Below are 26516 nucleotides of genomic sequence, written 5' to 3' on the forward strand. Positions count from 1 at the left end.
TTGGATCAATGTAACCCTCTCATGCATATACTGAAAATGCTTTTACAAAGAGCAAGGAACTAAAGGGTGCAAAAAAAATCAAGCTCTATCCTTTAGTTCTGCTACTGGAACATAGACTACACATGGTCTACAAAAGTTCAATTCCTCTGAAGCCTTAGATTCACTCGACCGAAATGTAAGCATTCTCTTCCTCAAACTATCGAGCCTACTTCTAATTTGACATAGCTCCAGCAACTGAGCTTCTCTTTCTCGTAATCCCTCATTGGCTGCGAAGTCAACCCTCTTCCTGTCCTTTGGTTTTCCTTTCAATAGCTTTATTTGTTTCAAGGACATATTGTCGTCGAACTCAAAATTCTCCTGATACAGCAAAGTCATGCCTGAGTTCTGTAACAGTCAAGGGACTACATATGAAGAAATTATTGTCCGAAGCATTACTGAACAAGTAAATGCACTTATAGTTCCTGGCATTCAGCTTCATAGTTTTAGTCTGGGAATCATGGTACCCTTAACTCATTGGAAGATGGTACCTTCAGTTATCAAGAAAAAAACTGACGAGCGAGGCACATAAACTGAACAAGACTAAAAAGAAAAGGAGGAAACCAAAAGTTGGTTGATAATTTTAAGTTCATATAACCAAATTGCGAGCTATATTAGGTCAAAAATAGATTGCAGCTGCTACAAATTATGGACATCCCAAAATGATTTTTCACACTGGCAAAGAGAGAGAGAGTACCTTATAGCTATGTTCAGGTACCATAGGCGAACCCTTCTTGTGTAGCGACTTTGTACTCTCTTGCTGGACGACTTTCTCAGAATTTCGAGAGGAATGGAACTCAATGTCTGTTGAGGCATCATTAGATAGAAGAGGAACAGTCCCTTTCTTCATTTTTGCTAGTTCAGATTCTCCATGCATTTGCGGGGATTTTGGAGATTGATCAGCACCCCCAGCCTATTTTACAAGGAATGAACAAATCAAACATAAAGCGAAGTAATTAACTTATAATTAGAGATCCTGAAAACCATTAAGATGCACCTATGACAACTAATCAAGCTCTACAGCTGGACAACTGAAGAACAAGGCGACAGAGATTCTGAACTGATCTCTTGCCTATATTACGGAGTGATAAAATAGATCCAAGCAACCAAACTAAGAACTTAAGAGAACGTGGAAAAATCGACAACGCAGTATGACTGCAAATCAGCTCACCTTCCTTGTTTTGAGCGCCATATACCGTGCATTCTTGAACCATTTGCTAACCTGATAAAAAAAAGCCATAAAATGTGACAATTTGAAGATGCACACAGATCATATCTTAGATGCAGAAACTATGTGCCCTCCCTCCATCTTCAACTCTTGTTTCCAATACAGTGAACTCCACCATGAATAATTCGGTGTACCATACAAAATGGGACCAATCTTCTTTATCTAGACTTTTGACAGTTGAAAATTGATTTTTTCTTTCTTCAAGCTCTTGCTAACCAAAGATGGCCGACTATAATAGGAGACTAGATGCAGAAAATAGAATATTCATGCCTAACATTCTAATTTGATTCAGCCTACAGGTCAAATGCTATGATAGACTACTACAGTTGTTATAGTGTGGTTACTAAAGGGTTGTCACTGTCGGTTGCATAAGGAAAGGATGTAAAGAATCAAATTACTAATTCTCTGTCAAAACATAGATTCTCAGTGCCAATCTTCAAAACAAATTGAATGGGCTAACTTCAGGTCCAATACATCACCCATCCAAATTAATCAGTAATACAAATCTCAAGCAATAAGGTTTTCAAGAAAAGTATAAAAACCCTAATTTTGTGAAGCCGCTGCTATTGCTCATTTGTTTAAAGGATTTTCAAACTCGCCTTTATGGAATAGCTATAGTCTTATGCAAATGCATTTGCAAGGGTGACTCAAATCTACATTTAGCTTCATCAATCTTACTATTGACTACAGTCTATCTATTACCTTCTCAGGTTCAAGACCAAACTCTTTAGCAAGATTTTCCTTGACAGATCTTGAGGGAAGTTCATTCTCTGCAAATACTTGGCGAAGCTTCTGATGCAGTAGTTAGAAAGCAGACAGTAAGTATGTATAGTATATAGGGACAGTTGGGAAGAATAATGAAGAAACGTGAAGAGCATCTTTGTTGAGACACTTGTTTAGTCTTAAATTGAAACCATTACTACCTCAACTGCAATCGGAGGAATTCTGAAAATCCGCCTTCTCATTCTTGCTTCTGCAGAGAGTTTCTTATCACCTTCTGAGGCTTGGTCAACAAATGGATTGCTTTTCTCACTTTCATAGAGAGTTATGAGGGTGCTGGCTGCATCTGTTTCCCTTTCTCTTCTCCTTCTTTTATTAGGACCCCAGTCTTCATCTTCACTGGCTTGTTCACAGGCAGGAGTATCCTTACCGAACATTTCCTGTGGAGAAATAACAATTACATTCACTTGGCATAATAAATATAGTGCTGGAACTTTTGCTAAAGCAAGTTGCGTTCACTTTGTTTTTCTTTCCTCCAATTAGAAAGTTCCCTCATCCCCCCATTTTTTGCACTCATTTATATCACAAACTGTTCTCTTACTAGGTCTGGTCTCTGTTGCATTCTCCACTTGCAGGTAACTAAAGATCAGTTGAGTAGTGAGCCAATATAGTCACAGCAAAATTATCTTCCAGACCCACACAAAAGCTTTCATTAACAAGGCTGCCAAAAATGATAATATTGAATTTTAAGCCATCGTAGAGTTTGGAAAAACAAATGCTCACATTATAGAGCTGCTTATAATCAACAGCATTTCGCTGTCGGGGGCCACATACAGTGTCCGTGTCCATTAATACATCAGACCCCGCAATGCCCTCAGGATAGCTAAACCCTCCCTTGCCTGATATTGTTGGTCCTGACAAAATTTCACCATCTAATGACCAACTCAAGCTGGTAGAGCTACTTGAGTCGTATGATTGAGAATCATCACTGCCAGCACAGCTGACGCCGGTGTTTGTCATCTTTTCTGGGTCATAGTCAGCATCTTCAGAGTCATCTGAAGGCCACTTTTCGTCTAGATCAAGTACCTGAATCCCCCCATCAGGCAATGCAGCTTCTTCCTCGAATATATCCTGTTAAGTCAAATACCCTCTTCATTGCCTCAGCCACTATGCAGCCAAAAGACTAAAATTGACCTCTTACTATCAACAGTATGTGACCTGCCAATTGCTGTCAAGAGAGAAGTGGGTCCCCAAATGTGCATTTGTTGACTCTATAATTTCCATCTTACACTCGCAAAATCTGCAAAACCAGCCCTGATCTCCTGGGGGAACTGTAAAACGAAAATCGCACCAGTTACTTTCACAAGGTGTCCATGACATTCAATAGCAATTGCATTCCATAGCAAGAAAAAGGCTAATAGAACATACTGCTTTCAGTTTCCAGTGGAGGATCAAGACATTTTTGATGAAAAGCGCAATTGCATGTCCCATCGCAGAGTATGATGTCATTATCTGGAAAAGTTTCATTTGTCTTGCATTTCGCACAGAATATCTGGATGATATTGTGACAACACATGAGCATATAGGAATTGATAATGTAGTTAATACTGATGAAATCAGAGCGTGTTCAACCGAGAAATATCCAATGCAAATATTCCAGCAGCCAGATCCTCTAAACAGCCAAAAGCTTGCATTAATGCTTCAACTAGTGATGAACAGAACCAGCAGCAAGCTTACATGTTCATGGTGAACAGAACCATCAGGAGCAATCACAGAGTCTTCAATGCTGCCCACTGAACTCATGGAGTCTAGCTGTCGAATAGCATCACGTATTCCAAGTTTGCAATTCAGTATCTGCTTCCTGGCCCTTTGTAATTCCTTTATTGGCTTGATCTTTTCCCGACTGTAACAGAAATTAAGAAATGAGACATGCTACTTTTTTTTCCCATAAGATGGTGCTCCCAGAAACATCACATTGTGTGTTGGCTGCATCATGCAACATGCTATCCCTTCCTCATTAGTAAATAAGCAACAAGGAGGAGACAGGCAAGTACCCGAGGGTCTGATATATCAGTAAAGAGTCAGGCAATTAACCATTTAACTACAACTAACCAAAACTCTGATCAAATTGCATATTCACCAGTCAACATCCTTCGAATATAGAAATTTGCTGCATTAAGTGTTCTTGTCCAGTCACCTAGTCTACATATATTCTCAAGGCACTCTCAAAATGTTGGAAAGAGAAAAGGTGGGCGGGCAGGCACCTGGAGGACGTTGAGTGCTACTTTAGAGTCACCAACTTGTGTGATCAAGATAAACAAGTCCAAAAGTATATCACAAACTCCCTTCACTATTCATTTTGTGTACAGACAAGCAGTACTTATTCATGAAGTGCGCCAGTAATGCTAAAACAGAAGTATAGCCACGGAATCATGCAATCTCAATATCTTTAATGTTTGTATACATCCACATGTCTCATGGAAAAATCTGAATTTGAAGATCAATGATAACGTTACATACCTCTGACCTTTCCAGCCTTCCCCAGAGTAAGCATCAATAAGGTTCTGTTCCAGCTTCATTTTAATAAGAAGGTATCTTGTTCTCCTCTGCAATCGTGAAGCTTCATCTAAATCCGAAAAATGCTTTCTTATTTTCTTCTTCCTCTTCCTTCTCAGCCTTTTAATTTTGACATCCTCATTCGCGCTTTGCACATTTTCGTCAGAAGCAATAGGTACAGGCTCTCTTTCCAGAGATGGAGGGGATGAAAGCTTCTTGGGAACTATTTCAATTTTCCTATGACGAAAAACTTTTAAATTTATGAGTTTTTCTTTATCGGAGCTGTTCCTACATACCAGTCTCTTTCTGATAGAGTTATTGGGCATCTTCTTCGCAAGGGTTGAGCCTCTCGCTTTTACAGGAGATTGTAGTTTCTGTTTGTGCTTTTTCCTTCTCCTATTTCTGAATATCAGTGAGGCAAGAACCTCAGATCCAGATTCTGCCTTCAAAAAGCAAGAGTCGCCATCTTCTTTTTGAGCAAGTTTCTTTCCGGAATGCATGATGACCCCTGAGTATTTATACAGAAATTCAAGCAAGAATAAGTGCCATCATCATAATCAGTACGACTTCCCCTGTTAATTGCAGTACCAGTTAAACAAGAAATGTTAATGAAATTGTTAAGAAATACAGGTTCATGAGAAACAAAGAAGTAACTCAAAAGCAGGGTGATCTAACTGTCCTAACCGAGCAGGAAGTTTAGAGCAACAACTAAGAAGAATATATAGATCATGCGACACGATAAATCTGTGGATTGGTGCCAAGATATTCACTCATTGGACACCATCCTAAGCACAGACACTGACGATAACGACCCAACAATTCGACATTATCTCACAGCATAACCAGAGAAATCCCTCAACCATGAGAAACTGATGCAACAAGAATTAAACTAAGTACCATTAATTTTCTTTACCCAGCAACAAAAGTTGGAAGTCCGGTTGAAGTCAGAGACATATAAAAAAAACCAATTTTGATACCGTGATCAGCAGGCATTTTCGCGTAAACAGAGGGGAAGGACAAGAGGCAGTTCTAAAACCGAAAGGACAAAAAAGTAGTCCTCGAATTTTGGCCATTGGTAAGAACCAACAGGAAAGGTGCTAACTTGATGTCAGGATCAAACAAGCATACTTGATCGGTCACGACACTCGTGTAAAAAAGAAAGCATATAAGACCGAAACGAGGAAGAGAAACCAGCTAGCTTACCACGATCAATGTCGTAGCAATTCAACAGATAAGAAACTCAATTCCAAAGACAGCACCTTTTAAGGCGAGCTCGCAAGGAGAAGTCAAATAGACAACATGAGCAATGCATGAATTACCCGACGAGCCGAGAAGATCTTGATTTCCAAGTGCTCAACAGCGACGGATTACGCGCATCTGATCTGCGCGTGCATACGCAGGGCAGGAACTCGTTAAAGCTCGAGACTTTCCGATAGCTCGGATTGATTTTGGGCGTGACGAAGCTCGATGAAGAATCAAAAGCTTCACCCGAGATTGGCAAGGGCTTCTACTTCCGACCGACAATGTTTCTCCGTCGGCCTCCGCCGGCGGCTACGCTGCCATTCTCCAAGCGCCACCCCACGTTTGCGCACCTCTCTCTCTCTCTCTCTCTGTAGCCGTTTCTTGGTTCTTCGATAATGACCTCTGGTTTTTTTCTCCAAAATCTGCCGCATTTTATATTCGCGCATTTTTTAAGGCATTTCGATTAAGATTACGATCGGGCCTAGTGCTAGTACAATGATCGTAATGCTTTGTCCTTATACGTATTTGATCGTCCTTGTATTATCAGGACTTCGTGCAAATTCAGTAGTCTCTATTTTCGCTCTATGTGGATTAACACCAAATAAATCTTTGTTCTTTTTTTGTCGAATTTTTATTTTAAAAATGCCAGTTTTGAGAATGATTGATTGCCTTCTTTTTTTTTTCCGATTTTTAGTGCTCAACCTAACAAATGTACCGCCAATGCGTTCCACTCATTGAGTAGGATGATCAGTCCACAATCCTCGAATGACGAAGGTGTATTTAGGGCGTGTTTGGCAACCGGTTAAACAGTAAGGGCGCGTTTGGCAACTGGCCAAATAGTAATTATTTCTATTTTTTGTTCCCAGAATCAGTTTTGGAACAAAAATCCATTTGGTAATTTTTTTGTACCCGGACACAAATTTGCAAAAATTTATTCCCGGAATCAAGAAACAAAAAAAAAATTACTTCTTGATTCTGGGAACAAGAATCAGAAATGGAAAAGAAAATTTTTTCTTCTTCTTGGTTTTCTTCTTTTTCTTCTTCCTGGCCTGCGGTCGGTCGCCGGCCCCCTGGCGACCGGCCACAAGCCAAGGCTGATGAGGGCAAGGGCTGGACCCTCGCGACCTGGGCGAGGGCGGCTCGCAACCTGGGCAAGAGCAGCCATCGCTAAATCTGGCGAGGGCAACCCTTGCCCAGGCCACCGAGGGCGGCCCTCACCCAGGCCGCTAGCCGGCCTCGCCAGCCTTGGCCTGTGGCTAGTCGCTGGTGCCGGCGACCTGGCCATGGCCAAGAAAGGGGAAGAAGAAGAAATAAATATTAAAAAATTTAAAATATTATTAATAAAAAGAAATTTTGTGCAGTTACCAAACGCATTTTTATTCTTTTTCTATTCCAAGAATATAAATTTTGGACAGTTACCAAATACCTTCAAATGCTTAGAAATTGTTCATGGACACTGAATAAAAAAGAATCATTTCTGAATAAAAATTATTTCCGGGATCAGAATGGTTGCCAAACGCATCCTTAGAATGATCTTGTAATTCATACGGAGTGAAAGATGATAGAGTCGGTCCGTGCATTTTCTTTCGTTTCCTTGCTACGTTACTCTCAATGAGTTGAAGGAAAATAGTGCATCAAAATGCTCAAGGGCCAACCAGATCCTCTTCCCAAGGATCCTAGGTGAGGGAACCTAAAAGAGCTGTCGCCCATCCTATATGCTGTTCATATACTTGAGCCATCAAGATTTGGATTGGTAGTGGACATGTGCATCAGATGATTTCCTAGAAAGTGTATTACTGTATTTTATCTTCTTATATCTACACGAGGTGATCTTCCCATGTTAAAGATTGAGCTCTGATAGCCTTCTTTCTTCTCCATTCAGCTGGCAACGTTGAACTCTATGATGAGATTCAAGTATCGTGAATCATTTTCATAAGAAAAATCTGCTCAAGCTACAGTTTCCTGCGGTAGTTCTGCTTGAGTTTATGATGCTCAAATCCGTCTTTAGCAGATCATTAATTTTGTATGCAAGCGTTCTCGAACAACACCAACTGAAACCATTTCATAATACTTCTGCATTGTTGTGGTGCTCAAACCATCAATAGAAGCAAAACTGACAAGGTAATCCCTGTCAGTCACCCTTCATGGAGAAAACAAAAAGATGCATCACTGTTAACCAGGAGGGTCGCATTTGAGAGCACCAAATGGCGCTGCACAAAATCTGTTTGAACTGAACTAGATAAAGAACCTGACAATTGGAAAAGAAACAACCAATAATCAGCAGTGAGGTGACGAAACCGCATCCATTTTCTTTTCATTCCTATTCAAAATTGGACAGCCACGGGTCTTAACTTGTACATCTTAACACCAGACAAGACCTGCACTGAGAATCCTAGACAGTATCTATAGCTCAGTCCAGGGATGCCGCAAGCTTTTCCTCGTCTACATCAAAGGCTTTCCTAGCTTGCTTTAGTTCTTCTTGCATAGACAGCAACTCTTTGCAGCGGTTAAGCTTTGGCGCATCCTGCAGGGCCAAATATTTAATGATCTTGCTTTCAAAACCAGTATATCATTGAAGAGGACGAGAGCAAGGAGATGTACAGTTTGTTCATCAATTACTTCCACAATGTCGGTGAAGATGAAATGATGAGTAACATCCCATCGTATAAGGATGAAAGAGTATGCACCATGCTAGTAGTAGCCAACAAAAACACAACAGAAGGGTGATTGCGCAAGGTGTTAACTAAGCTCTTCTAAGATATATGCCATGACTTTGCAAAAAGCGGCTTGACTACAAGGATCAAAATAGACGAGGCAAAAGTAAGCTATTCTGAAATTCTTATTTCCCAAGAATTAATGTCATCCATACACTGCATCAAAATGGGTTGGGGATCAGACATACTTAAAAACACTAATATCCAAAATGAAGCAATAGAAAGAAAAGAAAAGGCAAAAAGTACTTTGCTGATCATACCTTGCGGACTAGGTAAAGAAAATCCTCAACAGAAAGCTTTCCCCTCTTTGATCCAATATCCTGTGCTTTATGAGCCTGCACAGCTCAAGACAGCAACTTAATTTTTCAATACCTCCTAAAAGAAATGCAGAGGCCATAACCAAAGTACTTACAAAATCTGTGACGTACTCCACCACAATGTCCTCAACAAGCGCCACAGTTTCTGGAAGTGGCTGATCACCAAACAAATTTAACTGAGTGAATATTTCACATTGTACAGAAAGGACATTCGGTCTCCATGCATTTCAAAGCAAATCACATGATAATTCCTCGTCAATGCCCAATGGAACTATCTGACAAAACATTCTCTAAACAGCAGAAAGAAAACATTTCAATCTTGAGCATCCAGTGTTGATGAGGCATGTGAGTATAAGATGGCTTAGACTTCAACTTCTTACAGCATGAAGAAGCTAAAACAGGGGTAAGATGATTACCTAGCGAATTACTCCAATGTTTTGGCCTACAGAAGCAAGGTAATCCATGCTTAGAAACATTAATTCTTCTTATATGATTGATAATACAGAATTTTCTTGTAAGCTCTGATTCAAAGACACTGATAGTTGTACAGCTTTCCAGTCATCCACGAGAAAAACCTTCCACACTCAAGATGCTCTACTATGTGCATAAATTACTGATCAAGTTCTATGCATTTGGCTAATGTATATGTCAAGTGCAGGTGCAACCTTCAAACCTCCTCTAATAAATAGGAAAAATTATTACTCCTCTCAAATTCTATCATGGGTAACTCATATGTGCTGTCCAACTGAATAACTCGCAAAGTAATCTATACGAATAGGCATCAGGATCAGCAACTCAATAGCTTTTCCCAGTAAATTGGTCGCATGTTGACCAAAGGACAAGAAAGGGTTTGATACACAGGTGAAAAAAGGGCGTGGCTTTCGATTCATCCTTAATGTCTAGATACTTGTGGCTTGCTGATTCAACAACGAACCCATCTTTAGCTTCACTAATCTGGAGGTCAGTTGGCAGATTCACACTCAAAAGAGGCTTTCATAACAAGACAAAGACAAGTAGCTAGTTGGGCTCGGCTAGTTGACACGAGTCCATTGCAACGCCTTTTCAGTCAGAGAAAAGCAAAATACCGGTCACACGGCATTCATTACAACTTCCCAAAACTCCCAGAGAAAGCAAGAGCCCCACTTTGGCAAAGTTTTCCACGCTCATTGTAGTCGAACTCAAAGGAGAGCCAACATAACCCCCAACCACACAATATGCGTTCATCATCAGTATATACCACGGTTGGTCCGAGTTCAAATCTGAGCAACCATACTTACAGTGCGCCTATTGACAACATACGAATGGCAGATCGTTCTTCAGCTTACTTTTCCGACACTATTAGCGAGAAATAAGAGTAACAATCCTCCCTCACCAATCCTGCTGGATACAGTTCTTCTTAAACTGTTCTCTTTGCGCACAAGACATCAACTGGGGGGTATCGCCAGAATCACACATTTCACAAGAGATGAGTATGAAACATCTCTCTTTTGCTACGAACAAGCGATCAAGAAACGACGACAGAGTTTCACCCACGAAATTTACAAGGTCTCCCATTAGGGGCATGAATTAATAATATTCGAGGAGAAATTGCAAACAGAAAAAAGAAGAAGAAGGGTGGCAATTCCAAACGAAGCGACGAGCGAGACAGAAAGCGGGAACTCACATTGGGATCGTCACCGAAACCGTACATCATGTGCTGCACTGGAATCGAGCGGGGATCACGTAAGTACGATAATAATCGGACAAAAAATAAAGGAGAGAGAATCGTGGGAAGAAAGGGATGGACGAGAAAGCATACGCTCTTTCTGGAAGATGCCGCGCTTGCGCTTGGAGGAGCTCTCGGAGGGCTGGGAGGAGGAAGAGCCTCGTGCCTTCCCTGACGAAGACGCATTCATTCTCTCTCCTCTCCGCTCCCAACTGCGCTTCGAGCAAAAGCCTGATCGATTACACTCTTATAGCTAGAACCGGGACGAGAGTCGAATATGGATTCAGCCGCCGTTTACGCTCGGACGAACGAGCGCTCGAGAGGGAATTCGGTGAACTTGGTTCCAAGGTTCCCACGACCCGAGCAAAGGAGATTTGAGAAGGGAGAGCCTGAGATGGAAGAACGGAAAGCAAATGGCAATTGATGGGCCAGGTTGGAGTGAAGATCGAAGCCCATTCGACACAGCCCTGCTTTTTTAGCCTTGAATACTTCGCGCCTTCTGGGTCATAAATTTCCTATTGCCGATTCCCCCTCTCTTATTCCTTACCTTTCTGATGCTCTGATCAAACGCACTTCTCTCTCGATTCTCTTGCTTCTACTTCCCTACTTCTCTTCTACTCTCTTCCTCCCTTGGATTTCTTGGTTCGTCACGCCAACGCAGATGCTCCTCGATCCCGAAGAGATGTTTGCTTTAGTTGCTTACGGGCTTTGGGTTGGACTAAAAAAGACCGTACCCATTCAGACACCTTCTTAATTTAATTATCGAGCAATTAAATAAAAAAACAAAAACCAGCGCAACTTTTCATAGTCTACTATTTCTCATGGTACGCGTAATAATTCGAAAGTTCGACTTCTTTGAAATTTCTTAACAAGGCATTCATCATGTTGTTCGTTTGATGACACTCTGTTCACAAACAGTCCAGTCTAAGGGGATGTTTGTACAATGACACTTTGTTCACAGACGGTCCGGTCTAAGGGGATGGACGAACACGCGACACCTCGTGATATGTAACATGTAAGCCCATTTGTTAGGACAATAACTAGATGATCCTCTTGGTGCTTTTTCCCTCACATTTCGAAATGCACGGGAGCGAGAGAGCTTGACGACTCGTTAATTTGGCTTCCACATGTAGAGATCGATTGGTCAAAGGCGTGAATTGTCAAAGTTCGACCATGGATTTGCTCAAAGAACAAAGAGATTTGTCTCCCTTTTAACCCCCAAGATGGGATGAAATGGACACTACTTCCTGAAAGAGCATGAACCAGACATACATAACACGCCTAACAATTAATATCTGTTCTTTCTAACTCACTTCGTCATCACGGCAATGGTTGCCATTAACTAGGCAAGACACACCAGGCTACTGCGTAGTCTTCACCAAATACTGACGAGGGGCACACTGAACACTCCACTTTCCTCTTCTAGTTCGTTTATGCCTTCCCATTATCCACAGCATTCTAAAGATGAAAATTGGGATAGCACTTGTTTGAGAATATTGACACTGCGATGCATATATGACCTATGTACCCGACTTCATACATTGTCAGCCAGTAATCAAGACCCAGAAAAGCTGTTCGATAGATTGGGGAGATGCAACCGGTTCAGCCCATTGATTTGTGAAACAAGCAGCTTTAAAGAAGGTAGTCTGAATCCAGTTCAAAACCATCTACACTTATTCAAGCCTCAAAACTAAATTAAGAACCATGCTGCCATCCAAATTCGGAGCCAGTCATCATTCACCTCAATTTCAACATGTGTTTCCATTCACCATTATAGGAAAACTTATGAAAGTAACATCCGCAATGTAAAAACTTACACAAAATGACACAAAGTTCACATTATTTGGATGCACCAATTGGTGTGCTAGACAGTTCATGTCTTCCCGATGATAATCAGAAATTCGAGGATAGAGAGAATCAACACATAGCAACCATCTTGACCCCTGCAAGGAAACAGAGAACAAATTATGAGGGGAAAAAGTAATAACTTGCAGATAAACGAGCCATATGCCCATATGAAGTTATTGTGGTACAAATGAGGCGGCAGAGAACGGCATAAAGTAAAAAATAGACAGCACTAAGCAGAATCAGCAAGTACGTCATGGAAACCTTCCACATAATTGTTAGGCCCAAATAAATCATAAGCCCTGCATGCGTGAGACTTCGGATTATTGCAAAGGTACAGCTCTGGAAAAATTCTCACTAGTGTTGCAAATATATAGGGTGCATAGTGCACACAATAAGTCGACTCGACTCAAGTATTACCAAATAGAAGTTGAAGTATGAACATGAGCTCGGTTCAATCTACAGGATAGCAACCTTTATTAATGAAGTTGGAGGCATGAACCTCTTAGAACATCTGACTAATCACATGCCTGAACATACATAATGTCTAACGTGAGCACAAAAACATCATTGAATATTCAAGGTCCAGCTGATTTCCAGCACAAGGGCCAGGTCAATTCTTGTAAAGAATATATACCAATCAATCTTGACTCAAGTCCCAAGCCTCACATTATGTGAGTCATGCCAAATTCCAGGGGTCCATTAAGTGAACTCAACCCCGCTGAGTACTTTACAATATCCCATTAGATAGACATGCATGTGCACTTCTTAACATTCATGTTGGGGTCATACAATGCCTAAGCCAAGCACAATGATTTTAGTAATTCACAAAGGGTTATTTATGCTCATAACATCTCAATTTCATAGTGATGCGCAAGTTGAACAATTCTTTCGGATAAGTCTGGAGGCCCCTTTAAGAAAGAACCTTTAACGCAGCTCTGTTGAAAGGTTGAGTAATTAAGTCAACAGTTTCAACAGAGAATGAAAAGCCGGAGAACTGAACCCCTCACTTGGAACTTCTATCAACAGGGAATAAAGTGTCCAAATCTCTCCAGTTAAAGAAGACAGATACTCCAAAGCAGGAGATAAGAAATTGACAGACCTAACTCATGATACGATGCTTTTAACCATGATTCATAAAGATGCCCACGCTGTTACTTATCGAACAGAAAATTGCCCGAAGCTGATGAAAGCAGTCTGTACATTTTTCGCTAGAATTTCAATAGATCTCTAAGGCCTCAGCACACTGCACCTCATTTTCATCATACCCACCCAATACCTTGCTATCAAGTGGCAAAGTCCAATATAGGTTTCATCCTATACCTTATTTTTCTTAAAAGAAAAGGACCATTCAGTAAAATAGGGCATGGTGCTGGGTTTGTGATTACAGAAAAGAAAGCCTCTCAGAAATACACTGACAACAAGAAAATAGAATAGTCATTCTTCCGGTCTTACTAATCACTGGTTGCTTCCCAATATACTCTCTCGTGTTTGTCCGATATTAATAAGAAATCTCTCTTGAATACCTTTTTAGTCCAATAAACTGACATACTAATAGAAAGAGGAAGGCCCATAAAAACACGCCACTGCTCCATTTCCACCTCTTTTCCTCAATCAGCAGTAGGACCAAGTCGCACAACTCCATGTATAAATGGCATGATAGAAAGAAGTTCCAAATCAGTATGCTCCGTAAGATAAGACCCTATATTACCGACAGGGGATAATCATAAATTAAAACGACTCTTGAACCAATGCATCCACCAGATTACCACCTTTTCGAAAGTGTATTGACCAAGCACCAGAATAACACCAGGTGGGCAGAACTAGTAGTTCTACGATTAGAGGCAGCAGAGGAAGGCACTCCACTCACCAGAGTAATAAACATTGCATTGGGAACACGGGGTTCCTATTGAACTCAACAGTGTCAAAATAATTATCAATCAATTCTATAAACTGATATCGAGTTTTCCTAATCAACCAGAGCTCAAGCCTTCGCAAAAACTCAACCACAGAAACCTGCCAAGGAACGCAATGTTCAAGGCACACCCAATTCAGCTCGTGTTTCAATTAAAGAAAAATCAAACCAACCTAGCTCATTTCTCACCGTCTATAACTATATCCTAATGAATCCACAAGATACCCACCCACGCCTATCACAACTAAGCAAAAGAATGCCTCGACTCATACTTCAACGAGAGATTAAAGCCAACGAGCTCACGTGACATCAAACGTAACCACAATGCAACACGACCACGACCGCAAACACGTCAATGAAGAGAGCGAGCATTTGTCGGATAACAATAATCGAATGACTTCATCGGAAGATCCATCCCAAAGACGACCGTGGAAGGGGCGCAGACAACAAAACCAATTCTCCGATCCGAGCAAACGCACCTTCCCCGACGGATGGATCGATCAGTGACCGCCGTGCTCCTTGGCGTGCTGCTTGTGCTCGAGGTGGCGGCGCTCGTTGGGGAGGGCGACGAGGTAGGAGAGGGCCATGCCGCCGAAGCAGACGTGGTAGACGGGATCGATGGAGTCGGTCTCGATGTACTTGGCGTGGTAGCTGTCGAGGCCCCTCTGGACGGACTTCTTCACGTAGTCGATCGACAGCTTGGGCTTCACGTAGTTGGGGATCTCCTTCACCTTCATCCCCCTGATCTCGTTGTAGAACTGCCTCAGCGCCATTGCAGCTTCGTTCCTGGTGGTTTCAGCGAGAGGCTTGCAAACCCTAATCCCTGGCTTTCTCGTCTCCAATTTTGATGGGAAGAAGATGTTGGAGGAGGAGGAGGAGGAGGAGGAGAGTTACGGTACGGGCCTGATTGGATCGATCGATAACGGGGGGCATGGAAACGGTGGGTTCCGCCCCCATTTTGACGGTTGGATTTGCTTGGATCCGGTTCGATTGTAGGCTCAAGGGCCCTCGGTCAATATTGGGCTCTCGCATAGGTAAAAAGTCAATGAGATTGTACATGATCCATGCAAGTTCTTATTTTTCTTTTTCTTTTTTTACCATAGTTTAGTAATTCGATCTAAACAAGTCATTAAAAGACTCCATTTTAATAATTAGTTTTTCTTGGATCCGGCTCGATTGTAGGCTCAAGAGCCCTCAGTCAATATTGGGCTCTCGCATAGGCAAAAGTCAATGAGATTGTACAAGATCCATGCAAGTTCTTCATTTTCTTTTTTTACCATAGTTTAGTAATTCGATCAAAGCAGGACATTAAAAGACTCTATTTTAACGGTTAGTTTTTCTTGAATCCGGTTCGATTGTAGGCTCAAGAGCCCTCGGTCAATATTGGGCTCTCGCATAGGTAAAAGTCAATGGGATTGTACATGATCCATGCAAGTTCTTTTTCTTTTTTCTTTTACTGCAATTCAATAAAATTGACCTAAACAAGTCATTAAAAGGCTTCATCTTGATTCTCGTCCACACCTCGGAATCAACGGGATGTAAAATTTCTAGAGGTATTCCATCTTCCTTTAGAAAACAAAGATACAGGAAGGAATTTGAGATACGAGACATGCAAGCACCGGCATATAGAGCCTTCCCAACAAGATGGAGATAGGCAGCAGAGGCCCTTGTTGGAGTTTCTACTCCCTCTCTTTGTTGAGGTCACTAATCACAAAAAAGAGGGAAAAGTGCTGAATAAGTCCTAAACCTTTTGGAGTAGTGCCAATTTAGTCATAAACTTATTTTTGGTGCCAATTGAGTCATAAACCTTTTGATATAGTGCCAATTCAGTCCTCTTGGCCGGATTTTGCTAACGTGGACGTCAATCGGTCACCAGCGCTGACGTGGACCAAATTTAATAATATTTTAATATTTTTTTGAATTTTTTTTCCTTCTCCCTCTTCCTTCAGCCGCTCGCCGGAGCGGCGACCGGCCGGAGGCCAAAGGCCAACGAGGTTGGGTTCGCTGACCTCGAGTGAGCCACGCCGGCCACTGGTGAGGCTTGACCTCGCCGGCGGCTGGGTGAGGCTGGACCTCGCCAGATCCGGCGAGGTCAAGCCTCGCCCTGGTTTGGCGAGGCTTGACCTCGCCGGATCTGGCGAGGTCTAGCCTCGCCCAGCCATGGCGAGGCTCTCCTTGGCCGTCGCCGGCGAGGGCGAGCCTCGACAGTGGCTTGCGTGGCTCGCCAGAAGCTGGCGAGGTCGACCTCGCCGGCCTCTGGCCTGTGGCCGGTCGCCGCTCCGGCGAGCGGCTGAAGGAAGAGGGAGAAGACAAAAAAAGAAAAAAATGTTAAAATATTATTAAATTTTATCCACGTCAGCGCCGATGACCGGGGCCGACGTCTACGTCAGCAAAATCCAGCCAAATGGACTGAATTGGCACTATATCAAAAGGTTTAAGACTTAATTGGCATCAAAAATAAGTTTAGAACTAAATTGGCACCACCCCAAAAGGTTTAGGACTTATTCAGCACTTTTCCCCAAAAAAGAATATTAAGGGTTAGCTGAACAGTTTGCCTTTAAGAAGTTTGCTATTTTCATAGGGTTAAAAGTTGCTGATACGTTGAGAATTATTGGTTTCTTAAAATGGTCAAACTTACTTCTTCATTTATGTGGAAGTTACTATAGGTGTTGAAAATTTACTGACTACAAATAAGTGAAAGATTATTTCTTTCTAATCCCAAATTATTGATTGTCTAGAAAATGTACAAGTTTCTATGGACATGCTTTTTCTAATATTGAAAAGTTCGTAATCACTATGGTAAACTTACCTCTTTATTTATGTTTAATCTCTAGAACTTGTGAAGATTAAAAAATAAGTAGACACCTACTTTTTTAATAAACGTAAAGTTACTACTAATCGAAACATCAAAGTGCTCACTTCACTTGGTCACCAGGCTATAAACTTGCTCAGTCCTTATGAAAGTATCTCATGAACCTATTCTCATCTCAACATAATGCCAAAATATAAAGGGAACCCTAAATTTTACTTTATAACATAAAAAATGCAAAACTTATATATATATGTGACATATTTACCCTTAAATCAAGGTTTCATTAGTAAGCGCCATCATAAATTTGCCTATGCCTCCACGTGATTTTAGTAGAATAAAAACGACTTCGTTTAGGCTGGAAAATCATATGATAGATGGTAAATGTGTCACACGGGTATAGATTTAGGATTTTGATATCTCAAAAAAAAGGTTCAGGATAAATATTTGGTTGCTTTTGCCCAAATAGAAAAAAAAAAGTGTAAACGGACAGTGCTAGATGCATTGACATGAAAAGGTTTGCTTAATTTACGAAATTTACAAACATATAAAAATTGCGATAATGACACAAACAGTTCTTGAACTTTGGCTCAATGTGCAATAAGGTCAATGAATTTTCAATTTGTTCAATGTAATCCATGAACTTTAACCTAATGTTCAATGCGGTCACTGAACTTTTAATTTGGCTCATGTACTTCCCTGAATTGTATGAAAATGTTTAATGTAGTCCCTGAATAGTTCATGAACTATATTGAATAAATTAAAAATTCAAAAATTACATTGCATATTGAGCCAAAATTAAAGATCTATTTGTGTCATTTTTCCATAAAAATGAATAGATGAGTATTCGACCAAAAAGAAATCGATGAGTATATTTGCGGGGGATAGAAAAGATAGAACCTTCTTTTGGAAATTAAAAAACACGAGAAATCAAGACGAAACTTCATTTTGGAAAAAGGAGTGCCAAAAAGAAAAGCGTAAAGAATCTAATGGGACACGCGCCGATCATCCGCAGTCAATAGTCATCGCCTCCCTCTCGTCTACCTTCCTCACCTGCACGTCCCACTGCTCCTCGACTCCCGAGTCGCATAACTCGGTCGTCTCGGTCTCCAACTCAGCTCCGGCCAAAGAGCAGGCGAAAAAAAAAAAAACCAATGGCGAGGCTCCTCTCTCAGACGTTCCTCCGCCACTCCCGCCACCCCATCAAGCCCCCGCCGCCCTCCATCGCCCTCATCTCCCTCCGCAACCGCTCCAACCGCTCCGGCAAGCTCATCGAGATCGACCTCGAATCGACCCTCTCCTCCGCGTCCTCCTCCTCGTCGTCTTCGTCGTCGTCGTCGTCGGCTTCTTCCAATTCCGCATCGGACGACGAGGGAGAGGTGCTGGGGTTGAGGGGCCTGGAGGAGGCCATCCACTCCATCCTCGTCCAGAAGTCCACCCCCGATTGGCTCCCCTTCGTCCCCGGCTCCTCCTTCTGGGTACCGCCACGGCGGCGGCCGGTCAACGTCGTCGATCTCGTCGGGAAATTGGCCAGGCCGTTGACCGTCGAGGAGGATGAAAATCTGTCTTTCGCCACCGTTCGCGGTTGGCCCAGCTTTGAGTATTTGGCACGACCAGGTTAGGGTTGACCCCCTGCATAGCTTGCTTCAATTTCATGTTATTGCAAAGTGTTGGAAAAATTTTCTTTTTTTTTACTTTCCGATTGTTTGTTAATTAGTCGTGCGAGCGCTTGGAGAAATTCTGGATCGACGGTTGATGATCGATCTACTGTTCATGAGATTGATTCTCTGGATTTCGAGAAGCGATGCTTAATTAAAGTTCGCAGATTCCAATAAATGAAGTTGTCGTGCTCGAATTTCAATTCTCTATGTCGAGGTGTTATAAGAAGTGACAGTGAGTGGAGGCCGTGTTAAGTGATTCGATCGAATGTATATTGTGGCTCTTGTTGATTTGGATTGACGAGGACTTAACTGTTGCTAATTCAAGTCAATTCGTAGGTTGAGGACATAAGGTTGATATCATCATTTGTTATTATTATTTTTTTTAGGGTGGGGGGGGGGGGATAGCTTTTCTGACTTGCCAGCAAGAAAATTATGAACATCGATGTAGATTAGATGTCAAGATGAGAAAATTGTCATGAATAGTGTGAGAATCAGAGAAGTATGGCGAAGAATTAGCACCTTTTCCGTGATTAGTAAGGTAATTTGGTTTATCAATGATCTGCTTGTGTTTATAACTAATAAGATTCAGGTGGAACGAACCGAAAAATATTGAAGAAGTATTAATGAGGTGCCCCGGTTGATCATTGATCTGCTTGTGTTAGAAGCATCAGCACCTTTCTCGGGCTATTGCCTTGGCTTTTCATCCTTCTACTAAGCAGCTCTGAATGATTCTTAATTTCTGGCTGCTTGTGCTTAGCTGTTGGATACTGATTACTGAAGCTGGTTAAACTGCAAATTGCTATACGAAATACTTGTTGTTTTTCCTGGTTGGTCCATTATTTTGTACTGAAGCTTTACACTCTTTAAAAAGAGAGACGTGATGAAGATAATTTTCTGTGGGTATCCATCTTCAAGAAAGCCAACTTGGTATCATGACCAAAAGATTTCTCACAATCAGTGATGAGATCAATAAATTGCTGAAACTATAAAAAGATAAGCAGTTTACAAGCATGCAGTTACCAGAGATTTAAGCGATTATTCCTTGGTTTGTCGTATTTTCGACAACTTCTAAGCAATGAGTGATGTCCGTGATAATTTCTTCCTGTGCAGATGGTGAATCAGCACATAACCCGAACATGAAGTCGGCAAATGAGTTGTCTAAGGAAGAGGTAGTAGAGATTAGGGTGTTCACTACCTCAGAAGACCGTGAATCTGATGATGATGAATAAGAAGCATCGGGGTCCTAATAGTCGTGATGGCTGGTAGGGTAAGTGCGTCCGTCTTCCCTGATCTCAACTTAGTTGAAGATTCTGAAATGTTGGCTTGGATATGCTCTCTACACTTGCTATTTGGCTTATGTCTTCTGTGTATCTGGCACCTGCTGTTTTGCATGGAGGGATGCACCATACTCTCTTGCTATGCCACCACTGTCCTTCCACAAAAATTCATAAAAACTTTAGTTTTCTAGCATTATATGCATCATCAGAGGCTTGTCTATACTGATAACACGCATTTTTTTATTGAGGTATATGAATTTATTTTGACCAATGGGAAATTATTGCCTGCGCTGTGTCTGTCAGACTAGCAAATAGTGTAGTTCACAAAACAACTTACCAAACAATCAGAGAAAGAAATTTGTATAGGACCTGTACTTAGACCATAGAAAAATCAACTAACCCAACATATCTGGCTGTGGAACATGTTAGAATATTTCCTTTTTGCCGAAGGAACATGTTTAATTTAAGCCACATTAATTAGTGGTGGAGTGAAGCGAAGTAATGAATTTCTCGAAATGTGACGTTTCTTTATACGCGGTAGACTTTAGTTCCGACGTGAGGTTTCTTCATCGGATCTAAGAACCTCTCTGCATGCTTTTATCTGAGAGCTGATTCAATTTTTTTTTTTCTGAATTCATGGCAGGATCAAGTGCTAATTAGATATTGAACGCAGGAGGCTATGAGAATAAGGTGGGAGGTCTAGAAGGGCAAGTGAGCGGGCGGGAAATGTTGTACATATCCTATCTTGGAATGATCTGGGGGACAAAAATTTTCATTTATCAATTCGAACCTGTCCGTTTTCATCCTATTTCTGTCTTCTCTGTAAATGATCATTCACTTGCTGCAAGCTTGCAATATTATTTAACCGTTTGGACGTTCATTTGTTAGTCGCAATTTTTTCCTTATAGTAATCTTCTTCGAGACATACGTGAACGCACAAAAAGCTCGAGCACACGGAGTGAGTTGACAGGTACTGTGCATCACAGCACAGAGGGGGTCGTGTCCGAAAGTTTCCAATACCCTCTTCTACAGAGGTTCCAAGTAGAAGCAGCGGCCTAAAAAGGAGGGGAAGGTGTAATGAGGAGCAAGCATTTTCACGAACGCCGTCGAGATCCCAACAATTTGTTTCTTCAACGTAAGAAATGATCCATAAATAATAAGCCATGATTAGTCAAATCGCAAATAGTGTCCAAATTAAGTCTTTTGTTAATGCTTCAGATTCACAATGAAATGTTCTTGTAATTTCAAACATGGTTTGGGGAAACAAACTTCGAGTAGCCATATGGCAGCAAGTGTTCTTTCGGGTTAAATATGTTTTGAATTTGTTAGAAAGATTCGCATTGGGGTAAATTGTCTCTCCTCTATCACACTAAACAATGTAGTATTATAGTAAAATGCGACACTTGAAATGAGCTGAACACCCAATGCATTGTGTCAAAAACCTTTAGTAGAATAAAACGCGTGCTACTGGCACCCAATGCATTTTGCATTGAGGGGACGAAAAAATGAATTGTTATACCGGTACTATGCTTCGTGTGGATACGTGAGGAGATGAAAAACAACCAGAACTTAATTTCGGTACAATTAGGCATGAGAAAATGATGTTGGCACGTCTCATGTGTAATTCATTAATTTGAGAAAAAGAAGAGGAAGTAACTGTGATGTGGTAAAGCCAAACCATGTTCCTGCAAGAAGCCTAGCAATGATATTTCAATGTGCTGACATGGCATGAGCCCATTGGTTCCGTGGGGCCACGATGACGAAACACAGTGGGACCTTTGCAAAAAAAATTTGAACCAAAATCTCCTTCAATCGAATCTGCAGAATGGAATGAATCTGTAAGACTCGCACCGAACCAAGTCTTCCTTGCGCGCGAGCTCCGTCCATCATTTCCGCGACACAGCTGCCAGAGCGAAGAGGAGGCATTTGCTTCGATGGCGGAGGTGCCCGAGACGCCGTCGTCCACCTCACAGCCCCCGCCACCGCCGCCACCGCCTCCGCCGCCGTCGTCGTCGTCGCCGGAGAAATCTCCTCAAGGCACCATTCGGCTACAAACGCAGGTTCCTTTAGTTTCCTCGTCCTCCTTCCGTTTGCTAGCTGGGCACGTCTTCCTCTCTCGTCTTTCGCCTTCTTAGAACTTTGATCTGTTGGATTTGCGGTGGCTAGGGTTTTGGTTTTGGGCTATCGGTGCTTGATCCTCGTGGAATGTCCGATTCGCAGAGTCTGTGTTTCTCTATTCGTTGTGAGATTGCGCTGAATTGTTGCTTTCGCGTATCTGATGTGGGGAAAAATGAGCGGCTTGATTGCTTGGACTTGTGTGCAATATTTGAAGTTTGTATAACGGTATATTCGAGTTATATATTAGGTTCAGATGCGCCTGTGAAGGAGATGAGCTTGACGTTTGGTTTAGAAAACCGGCTTTTCGCTGCTGGGATGTCGTTCAACATGGTGGCGCAAAACACGGTGGATGTGATGATTGAATTGTCTCTGTTTGCTTATCTGTTGCATCTGGAATTTTTATGTGCTTTACATGTTTGCTTAGGAGGGATTCTCGAGTTGTTGCTGCAGTGCAAGTTTTTGTCTAGTGTCTAGTGCCGAGATCTGTTGTCTTAGACGACTGCCTCTGTTGTCTATTAAGTTTGCTTGCAGTTTTGAAATCATGTTACTTTTTGGTTGATTTGTAACTTCGGCCGCACCATTTGTTCATTATTGTCCTGTCATAGAGTGCTTAGAATTAGTATATAGACTCTGAATCATATTTGTACTCTGCTTCACATTTCGTCTTTTGGCCTTGTATTCTCAGGTTCCATTATCCTCTGCTTTTCCAGTTCCCGGAAATGGTGATATGCAAATGTTCCCCATCTTCTATCCTACCCTAGGTCCCAGCCTAAGTAATTCGCAAAATCAAGAGCAGACAAATAGGGGAGCTGGCATCTACGCAGTTCCAGTTTCTTCCTACCTTGGGTCCTTTTCTGGACTTCAATCCAACACCCTTATCCCTCTTACCTATAATATACCAACGTAAGTACATCCAATCGATTGTCTGTCGAGGACTTTAATTTATTATAAACTTGTCTATAATTATTTCGACATGCATCATTTATGTTAGGTCTATTTGCTGCTGTTGACTTGTTTTGCTGTAATTAATTTGTAATCAGGAAATCCATCTGTAATATCCATCAGTTGAAATTATCTGATTGCTTGCCTTCCCTCTCTCCTTCTCCTATCGTGGGCTAGAAACATTACCTTAAAAGGGGGCGGGGGGGACAGTTCTCCTGTATATTGCTCAGTTCTTTTCTGCCCCCTCAAGCTGACAATTGCATATAAGTAGCATCTCCTTATATCCTAAATACTATATCATGAAGTAAGTGGAAAGACATGCTCTTTCCATCGCCTTGAAAGTGTGTCATATGCAGTGGTTTAGAAACCGGACTGGACCGCCCTGTTCAACTGTGTACTGGCCTGTCCTCTGATATTCAGAATCCTATGCCTGTGGCGGTCAAGAGCCGGTCAAACCGGCTGAAACCAGTTAGACGGGTCATGCAGTTTCAGTTAAAACCGGATCTTCAACCGGTTAATTGACTTTATAAAACAAAGAACAGGATGGGTGGACAGAAGTTTTGAAATCACGCATGGATGGAAGTCAATTTGCTAATTATACCACCTGAGCCAATTACCTTTACGTACTTATTCTTGTTGATTTACATATATATAGTTGGCTTATTTCCCATTTGAAAAAGGGTTTACAAAGTTACAGGCCATGAGTCTTGAACTCAAGTCCTCTCGATACACATTAGAAGCCCATACTGGTTAAGCTCAGCCATGCACCTGGAACTTGTGCATATATACAGGCTGTTGTATAACTTCAAGTCATCCGGCTTGACCAGTTCTTCTGGTTGAACTGGTCGGTTCTCCAGTTTGGCCTCCCGTACAGTTTTTAAAACATTGGTCGTGTGTCTAAGTTTCCTAAGGTTAAAGTTCTCATGTGAGCTTTCATAAACTAATATCTGTATCGAGTTTGAGAATAGGATGAGAATATTTATCTTCGATCATAAATGATCTTTTAATACTTTGTTGCTTGTGTGCTTATGGTAGACGAGTTCATGCCACTTTCGGTAACGGATCTTTGACCGGTTTGTGACTGTAAAATAAAGAAGGGGTGGGTCCACCGAAGTCTCGAAATTGTGCATGGATGGAAGTCAAATTGGCAATTATACTGGCTGAGCCAATCTCCTTTACGTACTTATGCTTGCCAATTTACATTTATAAAGTCAGTTTATTTCCCATTTTGAAAAAGATTTACGAAGTTGTAGGCCACGTGTCTCAATCTCGAGCCTTCTTGATACACATAAAAAGCACATCCAAATTGTGCTGCGCCTGCGCCTGGAACTTATATGCATTTTTTGTATATATTGGCTATTATAACTTTAACTAACCTCACTTTAAATTAGCCGATTTGACTGGTTCTCTAGTATGGCCTCTGGTACAGTTTTTTACACATTGGTCGTATGTCTAAGTTTCTTAATGTTGAAGTTCTCATGTGATGCTTCGATACTGAGAAGCGGATGAAAATATTGATTTTCAATAATAATTGAATTATACTTTGTTGCTTGTGTGCTTATAGTAGAAGAGTTCATGAGGCGGGGTCAACAGGTGAGGAACAGGGGCAGGTGGGCCACCAGCAACAGAACCCCCAGCAACATCCTGCACCTCAGAGACAAGTTGTTGTGAGGAGATTTCAGATTGCAATTCAGCTTGATTTGTTTCTCATAGTAAAGCTGGCTGCTGTGATATTTTTGTTCAACCAAGATGGATCAAGACAAAGGCTGGTTGTCCTTGTGTTTTTTGCTTCCCTCATTTATCTGTAAGTATCTGGGCCTACTAACGAGTTTGCAGATTGTTGCATGTGAACCTCTCAATTTGATTGGTCCAAGGACTTATTTATTCGTTGCCGCATTCATTTAATTGCTAGTATGGGAATCTTACTTATAGGGTGGGGAATGTTGAGCTTTTATCCTCCTTGATCTGGTTCGTATTGTTATTTTGTTAGCTGAAGCCAATTAATGCATGCTGAGGAATTGTTGTCATTTGGAATCAGGGTATAAGAGACTCCTGGAGTTCTCATTTTTTCTTGGACTTTGTGTTAGCACCATCTCTATTGAATGTGAAGCTGACTTTGTGGACACTGGCTGATGTAGGTATCAAACTGGAGCTCTGGCACCATTGATTCGATGGCTTTCTCAAGGCATGCAGAGAGCAGCTGCACCTCCTCATCCACCAAGGCCTGCTGTCAGAGCTGAGAATGACCCACCTGCTGCAGGTCAAGGAAACGAAAATCGGCCTCTGGCAGGTCCATTTAATTCACAGAAATGCAAATTTCATGCATTGTCAACCTCAATCCAGGGAAAGTCAAAGTTAACTCTACGATATTTCATACAGTTGATCCATAGATTTGTCTCTTAGAGAGGCAATTCCTAGATGATAATGCATTGTCAAACTCAATCCAGGGAAAGTTAAAGTCAACTCTATGATATTTCATACAGTTGATCCATAGATTTGTCTCTTAGAGAGTCAATTCCTAGATGATAATGCATTGTCAAACTCAATCCAGGGAAAGTTAAAGTCAACTCTATGATATTTCATACAGTTGATCCATAGATTTGTCTCTTGGAAAGTTAAAGTCAACCCTAGGAGATATAGAGTACCTTTTCCATCATATGATAATGTCCTTACAAGTCCCTTATTTTGCAAAATTAACTCTATATCTCCTAGGGTTCGACTATGTTCTAGTAGAACATTTCTAAAAGCCTCAAAGTAGAGAAATCTATTCAAAAGAGTTTAATATTTGCTTCCATACATATGACCGTCCATGTATCTACTGGCTGCTTTGTGAGGATATGGGAGAGAAATTTTGTCATGTCTTCCATGGAACAAGGATAGACAAAGCACTAGTAGTGGTGTCTGGTATATGACAAGTGTGCCCATCAAATTGATCTGGTATATGACAATTGTGCCTATCGAATTGATGTTTTCTTCTGGTCGATGCAAATTTATTTTTCCTGTAATATAATGCAGCTGACGGACAAGCTGGCGCTGAGAATGAGAACCGTGCAGTGGAAGATGATGGAAATCTGGCAGCTGAGAACCGGAATCCAGCAGAACCGGGTGCCGAGAATGGGGCCAATAATTGGTGGGGGATTGTGAAGGAGATCCAGATGATTGTCTTTGGTTTTATCTCTTCCTTGCTCCCCGGTTTTCACAACATTGATTAGATTAAGCAGTTTAGCCAAGAAGTGGCTTGAGAGGCTCAATTTAATGCTTTTTTGTTTTTTGAAATAAATGTACAAAAATCATAGCTGGATATGTGTTGATATAGGGGGAGAGAGATACATTACAGGAACAGAAGGATCTTGGATAAATTGGATTTGAACCATTCAGTCGTTTCTCCTGTTTTTATGAAACCTATATCAATCCAAAGGATTTGCTTACAA

The 26516-nt window shown here is 41.5% G+C and overlaps 5 protein-coding genes and 1 long non-coding RNA gene across 10 annotated transcripts; 2 read left to right on the top strand and 4 right to left on the bottom strand.

Moving 5' to 3' along the window:
- On the bottom strand, positions 1–6177 carry LOC115677407 (pathogenesis-related homeodomain protein). Of its 5 annotated transcripts, none has more exons than XM_030600571.2 (11): positions 5860–6177; positions 4505–5048; positions 3722–3887; positions 3413–3536; positions 3203–3315; positions 2768–3115; positions 2188–2424; positions 1967–2056; positions 1208–1258; positions 734–949; positions 1–357 (listed from the first exon to the last, which is right to left on the bottom strand). In XM_030600571.2, exons 2-11 carry the CDS (start codon positions 5038–5040, stop codon positions 79–81), a joined length of 2160 nt encoding a protein of 719 aa, XP_030456431.2. In that variant the 5' UTR covers positions 5041–5048; positions 5860–6177; the 3' UTR covers positions 1–78. The 5 variants fall into 5 exon arrangements, with proteins under 5 accessions (XP_030456431.2, XP_030456430.2, XP_056176998.1 ...); XM_030600570.2 differs by having other exon boundaries at positions 1–384; XM_056321023.1 differs by having other exon boundaries at positions 1–384; positions 5744–6177.
- A 1750-nt stretch (positions 6178–7927) lies between these two features.
- On the bottom strand, positions 7928–10921 carry LOC115677496 (transcription initiation factor TFIID subunit 13). The gene is made up of 5 exons (XM_030600671.2): positions 10612–10921; positions 10477–10514; positions 8909–8968; positions 8757–8831; positions 7928–8306 (listed from the first exon to the last, which is right to left on the bottom strand). Exons 1-5 carry the CDS (start codon positions 10706–10708, stop codon positions 8193–8195), a joined length of 384 nt encoding a protein of 127 aa, XP_030456531.1. The 5' UTR covers positions 10709–10921; the 3' UTR covers positions 7928–8192.
- A 1333-nt stretch (positions 10922–12254) lies between these two features.
- LOC115677395 (uncharacterized) lies at positions 12255–15169 on the bottom strand. The gene is made up of 2 exons (XM_030600557.2): positions 14758–15169; positions 12255–12461 (listed from the first exon to the last, which is right to left on the bottom strand). The coding sequence occupies exon 1, from the start codon at positions 15049–15051 to the stop codon at positions 14779–14781; it is 273 nt and encodes a 90-aa protein (XP_030456417.1). The 5' UTR covers positions 15052–15169; the 3' UTR covers positions 12255–12461; positions 14758–14778.
- Positions 15170–18145: 2976 nt separating this feature from the next.
- LOC115677370 (uncharacterized) lies at positions 18146–20905 on the top strand. The gene is made up of 3 exons (XM_030600524.2): positions 18146–18704; positions 19859–20015; positions 20669–20905. Exons 1-2 carry the CDS (start codon positions 18242–18244, stop codon positions 19975–19977), a joined length of 582 nt encoding a protein of 193 aa, XP_030456384.1. The 5' UTR covers positions 18146–18241; the 3' UTR covers positions 19978–20015; positions 20669–20905.
- A 939-nt stretch (positions 20906–21844) lies between these two features.
- On the top strand, positions 21845–26516 carry LOC115677369 (uncharacterized). The gene is made up of 5 exons (XM_030600523.2): positions 21845–22085; positions 22829–23046; positions 24650–24889; positions 25224–25375; positions 26101–26516. The coding sequence occupies exons 1-5, from the start codon at positions 21960–21962 to the stop codon at positions 26295–26297; spliced, it is 933 nt and encodes a 310-aa protein (XP_030456383.1). The 5' UTR covers positions 21845–21959; the 3' UTR covers positions 26298–26516.
- LOC130140733 (uncharacterized) lies at positions 25090–25694 on the bottom strand. Its single transcript, XR_008818731.1, has 2 exons — positions 25567–25694; positions 25090–25418 (listed from the first exon to the last, which is right to left on the bottom strand). It is a non-coding gene; the product is annotated as an uncharacterized LOC130140733 (long non-coding RNA).

The sequence above is a fragment of the Syzygium oleosum genome, unplaced genomic scaffold (genome assembly GCF_021117445.2).
Source record: "Syzygium oleosum isolate NSW1041296 unplaced genomic scaffold, Sole_v2.1 Sole_v2.21, whole genome shotgun sequence".
Lineage (NCBI taxonomy): Eukaryota > Viridiplantae > Streptophyta > Magnoliopsida > Myrtales > Myrtaceae > Syzygium > Syzygium oleosum.